Raw genomic sequence first — 6325 nt, forward strand, 5'->3', positions numbered from 1 at the left:
TCTGATGGTTAAAAACCTTCGTCTAATTTCAAGCCTAAACTTCCCAACGGCCAGTTTATATCCATTTGTTCCCGTGTCCACATTAGTACTGAGCTGAAATAATTCCTCTCCCTCCCTGGTATTTATCCCTCTGATATATTTAAAGAGAGCAATCATATCCCCCCTCAACCTTCTTTTGGTTAAGATAAACAAACCAAGCTCCTCGAGTCTCCTTTCATATGACAGATTTTCCATTCCTCGGATCATCCTAGTGGCCCTTCTTTGTACCCGTTCCAGTTTGATTTTATCCTTTTTAAACATGGGAGACCAGAACTGCACACAGTACTCCAAATGAGGTCTCACCAGTGCCTTGTATAACGGAACCAGCACCTCCTTATCCCTACTAGAAATAACTCGCCTAATGCATCCCAAGACCACATTAACTTTTTTCATGGCCACGTTACATTGCCGACTCATAGTCATCTGGCAAACAACCATGACTCCGAGGTCCTTCTCCTCTTCTGTTACTTCCAACTGATGCGTCCCCAGCTTATAACTAAAATTCTTGTTAGTCATCCCTAAATGCATAACCTTACACTTCTCGCTATTAAATTTCATCCTATTACTATTACTCCAGTTTACAAGGTCATCCAAATCTCCCTGCAGGATATCCCGATCCTTCTCCGAATTGGCAATACCTCCCAACTTTGTGTTATCCGCAAACTTTATCAGCCCACTCCTACATTTGGTTCTGAGGTCAGTAATAAATAGATTAAATAAAATCGGACCCAAAACCGAACCTTGAGGAACTCCACTGGTAACCTCCCTCCAACCTGACAGTTCACCTTTCAGTGTGACCTGCTGCAGTCTCCCCTTTAACCAGTTCTTTATCCACCTCTGGATTTTCATATCAATCCCCATCTTTTCCAATTTAACCAATAATTCCTCATGTGGTACCGTATCAAACGCTTTACTGAAATCGAGGTATATTAAATAAATAAATAAAAAAATAAATATTAGATCCACCGCATTTCCTTTATCTAAAAAATCTGTTACTTTCTCAAAGAAGGAGATCAGGTTGGTTTGGCACAATCTACCTTTCGTAAAACCGTGTTGTAATTTGTCCCAATTGGCATTGACCTCAAGGTCCTTAACTACTTTCTCCTTCAAAATTTTCCTACTTGCTTGTCTGAGCCCGACTCTGCTAGCCTTGATGAACTGTCCTTTTCCATGGGCACAAGCTTTGTTCCTTCTTACCAATAAGCTGAACTAAGTTATCATGTATTGACAGAAACTATGTCCTTTTTTTCCTGTCTTTTCTGCTGGCTGAATTTTAACTCCTTCCTGACACTATAAACTAGTCAAAAAAGAGCAAAGCCTTGATACGAAATTTCTGTGAAAAATGTATATGCTATTTTAAAAAATCCATTAAAAAGAAAATCTAATATTTGCCTTCATAGTTTTTTTCCCTAGAGAATGTTGCTGCACTATTTGCATACGCCTTTAATGTTCTTCCTCGTATCCCTTTGCTTTGTGATTCGCAGCTTGTCTGGAGCACTTAAATAACATTTTATTTTTTTTGTATTGAACTCTTTCTTATTTTCAGCTGCAATTAATTAATTTGGGCAAAGACTGTTCTACTTTAAATTCATCAAGGGCCAGAATCTGCCTGTCTCCCTCTCATGAAGTTTGTTAAAGGTTTAAAATGTGAGAGAAAGCAACTCTTTTTTAAAACTTTTTTGAAAGGTTTTCACAATTCTCCAGTGGGTGCCAAAAGTTTTAGCATAGAAAGTGGTGTTTTCCCTCCCAACTTTTTCTCCTTTTTCAAAAACAACCAACCAACCTTTTTTCTATGTTTTCCATTGAATTTTTGGTCAATGGCCCATTTTTCAATTCAATTAGAATAAATTTCTGCTGGCTAAAGGACTGTGCAAGGTGTTCTGACCGGAGGCTAGAATAAGCCAAAGAAAAAATGGGGAAAACTGAGGCAAAAGTTGCTTCCATGCCACAACCAGCCAGGAAGGGGTGTGTCGGGGCAGCAACTTTGCCATGCTCCCATACACACATTAGACAGAATATACGACTGTCACAATCAGAAGAGTGTGGGTATCTATGCAGGTTTCTATTATTGATGGCTGAAATGCCTGATTTCACCTCTGTGAGAGAAAGTTATGGGCCAACACTCTGAGTAAGCGACATGCCCTTGTCCTCTGCCTTTGTTGTCTCTGCAGATCCAATGCACCAATCCAATGGTGACTGGAAATCACACCACAACACCTGGCTTCATCATCTTGGGATACTCCAAACTCATGAACCTGCAGGGTTTGCTCTTCGTGGTCTTCTTAGTCATCTACATGGTGATCCTGCTAGGGAATGGTGTCAATGTCTTGGTCACAGTGTTGGACTCTGCCCTGCACACCCCCATGTATTTCTTCCTCAGGAACTTGTCCTTTGTGGAGATCTACTACACCTCAGTCACCCTGCCCAAGATGGTGGCCAATTGCCTGGCAGAGGATGGAAGTATCTCATACACCGACTGTGCTGCCCAGATGTATTTCTTACTTTTACTAGGTGGCACAGAGTGTTTCCTTCTGGCGGCCATGGCCTATGACCGTTACATGGCCATATGTAACCCCCTGCATTACACACTTATTGTGAACAGGGAGCATTGTGCTAGGATGGTAGCCAGGTCCTGGCTTGTCAACATCCCAGTTCATTTTGGGCAGACATATTTGGTGTTCTCTTTGCCCTTCTGTGGGTCTCATGAAATTAACCACTTCTTCTGTGATATCCCCCCTCTGCTGGAGCTGTCCTGCATGGACACCTACAGGAATAAAATTGCTGTGTTTATGGCAGTTCTGCTATTCATAATCACCCCTTTTTTCTTAATTGTTATCTCTTATATTAAACTCTCCAGCACGATTCTGAAGATGCCTTCAGCCGAGGGCAGACACAAGGCCTTCTCCACCTGCTCCTCACACCTCACTGTGGTGACTCTATACTATTGCGCTGGAATGATAGTGTATTTGAGACCCAAGTCAAGGAACTCAGAGGACACTGAAAAACTGCACTCTCTGTTTTATACCTTTGTGACTCCGATGTTCAACCCCTTCATATATAGTCTGAGGAAAAGGAAGTGAAAGTCGCCCTAAGGAAATTAGTAGGTAAAAAATGATTCCACAAAATACAACACATATTCCACAAATAATGTTGTAGATTCCTCTAAAGACAATGCAGAACCCACAAGATATATTTCTGGTTCCTCAAGAGTAGTTCTAGATTTCTGAAGATCTATTCTAGACTCTTTGGAGAGTCCACCAGACATATTCTTCATTATTATGCGTTCCAGATTGCTCAAGACACATTTTAGACATCTTAACATCCTGAAATGATTCCTTCAGACATGTTCAGCAAGATACATTTCATATTCCTCAAAATATAGCTTAATATTCATGTTGAACTCCATTATGTATAGTTTAAGGAGTGGAGGAAAAAATATTCTCTTGATGAAAATGTCATATACAAAGCAATTCTTTCATGTAGGGTTCACATTTTTACATATCTGCTTTCTTGTAAATATAAAATGTGATGTAACTTTATTAAAGTATCAGAGGGATAGCCGTGTTAATCTGTAAAAAGCAAGAGAGAGTCCTGTGGCACCTATAAGACTAACAGATGTGTTAGAGCATAAGCTTTCATGGGTGAATACACCCTTCATCAGACGCATGACACGAAAGATTTTGCTCCAACACATCTGTTAGTCTTAAAGGTGCACCAGGACTCTCTGTTGCTTTTTAATAAAGTAAACATATGTAATGAAAGAATATATCCTGTGTGACAGACCCAGACCAGTAGGGTACAGGAGTCTGGTCCTATTGGGATCCACTGCTAAAGGATCCCCCCCAGCATAAGGGGGGGGTCCACAGGATATGGAGACCAAAAAATTACGGGGGACAACTAATAAAAGAACAGGGACAGGAGTGAGTTCAAAGGGTCAAACGAAGGAAACCAGATAGGGACACCGAGCAGAGAATCCTGGACAGCGCCCACTGCTCCTCAAAGGTGTCAAGGGAGCCAGCGGACGCCGCCCAGAGGAACTCTGCCCGGATACGTGAATGAACGGAGGATCTGAAATAGGTTCCACAGTCACAGGAGACTCCATCGGCCAACCTCCTCACTCTGGTTTTATAGACGGCCAGTTTCACTAGGGCCAGGAGGAGGTTGACCAGGAGGTACCACGACTTTGTGGGGCGACGGATAGGGAGTGCATAAATAAAAAGGTGAGGAGAAAAGTGCAACCAAAATCTTAACAAAATATCCGTGAGGAGCCGGAATAGGGGCTGCAGCCTGGCGCACTCCAGGTAAACATGCGCCAGGATCTCTCTCACGGCGCAAAAGGGGCAGGTGTCTGGGATGGGGTAAACCGCGCCAAGTACATGCCCGTGCTCACGGATCCATGAAGGAGCCACCAACTGATGTCCCCGGTGGGCTTCAGGATCAGAGCAGAATAAAAGCTGGCCCATCGGGGCTCCTCACCTTCCAGAGGTGGCAGAAGGTCCCGCCACTTTGTATCAGGGCGGGACGCGAGGGTGAGGACATGAAGAACATGGAGCACGAGCGTGTATAGATGTTTCCTTGGCGCGGTCCAGAACAGAACCGGCTGCAGATGGTGCAGCCGGCTCATGGCAAATGGACGGGGAGGGGGCTGGTTGGGTCCACGGGGTGGAGGCCCGATGAAAAAGTCTGGAGGGCTCGGAGTGGAGGGTGGGCGAGGCGTGCCCTCTCGCAGGACCTAGTCAAGATAGTCCCGAGCAGCGGGCAGCAAAGCGGCCCTCACCTCCTGAAGTATGCGCCGGGGAGTACGAGTTCTGTAGAGCCCCATGCGCTGAGCGAGCGTCAGGGGATCCAGCCAGTCTCCCCGGTCGTAGCCAGGAAGTCTCTGACTTTGGTGACTTCTGCTAGGACCAACCTCTGGCGCACCATGGGGGACTCCGCCACCTGCACACGAAGCTGGGGGTTGTGTAGCAGGGGCTCCGCGAGGACATCTGCCCCCACGGTGGCCGCCACGGACCTGGTCACTGAAAACAGTTTCCAGGTCCGGAGGAGGTCCTGGTAGAAGACTGGCAGCTTGGAGAGGCCTCGTGGAAGACCTCTCGGATGGAGACAAAGGAGCTGCCGGTCATATCGGAGCCCTCGGAAGCGGCGCAGGAAGGCGTGCACCAATACGCTCCATGCCCGGACTACCTGCACCATAAAGGAGCCTCTGCAGAGCCTGGAGGCGGAAGACGTGGACCTGAGCGTGCAGACACTTCAGGCCCTGCCCTCCCTCCTCCAGGGGTAGATGGAGAACCCCAGCAGAGACCCAGTGCAGTCCTGACCAAAAGAACTCCAGATTCAACGTCCGGAGGGTGGTCAGGAAGCCCGGGGCTGGGACCAGGGTGTTGAGCCGGTACCAGAGCATGGACAGGACTAGTTGATTGAGCACCAGTGCTCTCCCTCGAAGGGAGAGACACCGGAGCAGTCCTGTCCATTTCCGGAGCCGCTCCGACACTCTGCCCTCTAAACCTAGCCAGTTCTCCGGCGGAGACGGATGCGTGGCAGAAAGATAAACGCCGAGATAGAGCAGCGGACCCGCGCTCCACCGGGTGGCCTGAAGCGCGGGTGGGAGGGAGCTCACCTGCCACCCGTCCCCTACCACCAGGCCAGAGCTCTTGACCCAGTTGACCCGGGCGGAGGAGGCTGCCGAATAGATGGTCTGGCAAGCCTCCACCCGCACCAAGTCGCCCGGGTCCTGGACCACGAGGAGCACGTCGTCGGCGTATGCCAACAGGACCAGCTGCAGCTCCGGCTCCCGCAGCACCAACCCTGCCAACCTCCTACGGAGGAGACAGAGGAAGGGCTCGATCGCCAGAGCATACAGCTGGCCCGAGAGGGGGCACCCTTGACGTATTCCTCGCCCGAAGCTGACCGGTTCAGTCAGGGTCCAGTTGAGCCTGACCAAACACTCTGCGGAGGCATACAGCACCCAGAGAAACCCCACAAACTGGGGCCCGAAGCCAAACGCTCGCAGAGTGCCCAGGAGATACCCGTGGTCCACCCTGTCGAACACCTTCTCCTGATCCAGGGACAGGAGGGCGAATGACAGACCATCCCTACACCCGAGTTCCAAGAGGTCCCGGACCAGATACAAGTTGTCGAAGATGGTGCGGCCCGGGATGGTGTAGGTCTGGTCTGGGTGGATCACGTCTGCCAGCACGGACCCTAGCCGCAGCGAGATGGCCTTCACTACGATTTTATAGTCTGTGCTGAGGAGCGAGATGGGACGCCAATTTCGTAAATCGCGGAG

General features: G+C 48.1%; 1 protein-coding gene across 1 annotated transcript; it reads left to right on the top strand.

The window, feature by feature from the left end:
* The first annotated feature begins 2228 nt into the window (after positions 1-2228).
* LOC117886162 (olfactory receptor 10A5-like) lies at positions 2229-3119 on the top strand. Its single transcript, XM_034787810.1, has one exon. The coding sequence runs from the start codon at positions 2229-2231 to the stop codon at positions 3117-3119; it is 891 nt and encodes a 296-aa protein (XP_034643701.1).
* Positions 3120-6325: the final 3206 nt, after the last annotated feature.

Source organism: Trachemys scripta, chromosome 12 (genome assembly GCF_013100865.1).
Source record: "Trachemys scripta elegans isolate TJP31775 chromosome 12, CAS_Tse_1.0, whole genome shotgun sequence".
Lineage (NCBI taxonomy): Eukaryota > Metazoa > Chordata > Testudines > Emydidae > Trachemys > Trachemys scripta.

Bases quoted from the DNA above. Each gene is read 5' to 3' on its own strand.
- LOC117886162 (XM_034787810.1), top strand. From the start codon at position 2,229: ATGGTGACTGGAAATCACACCACAACACCTGGCTTCATCATCTTGGGA.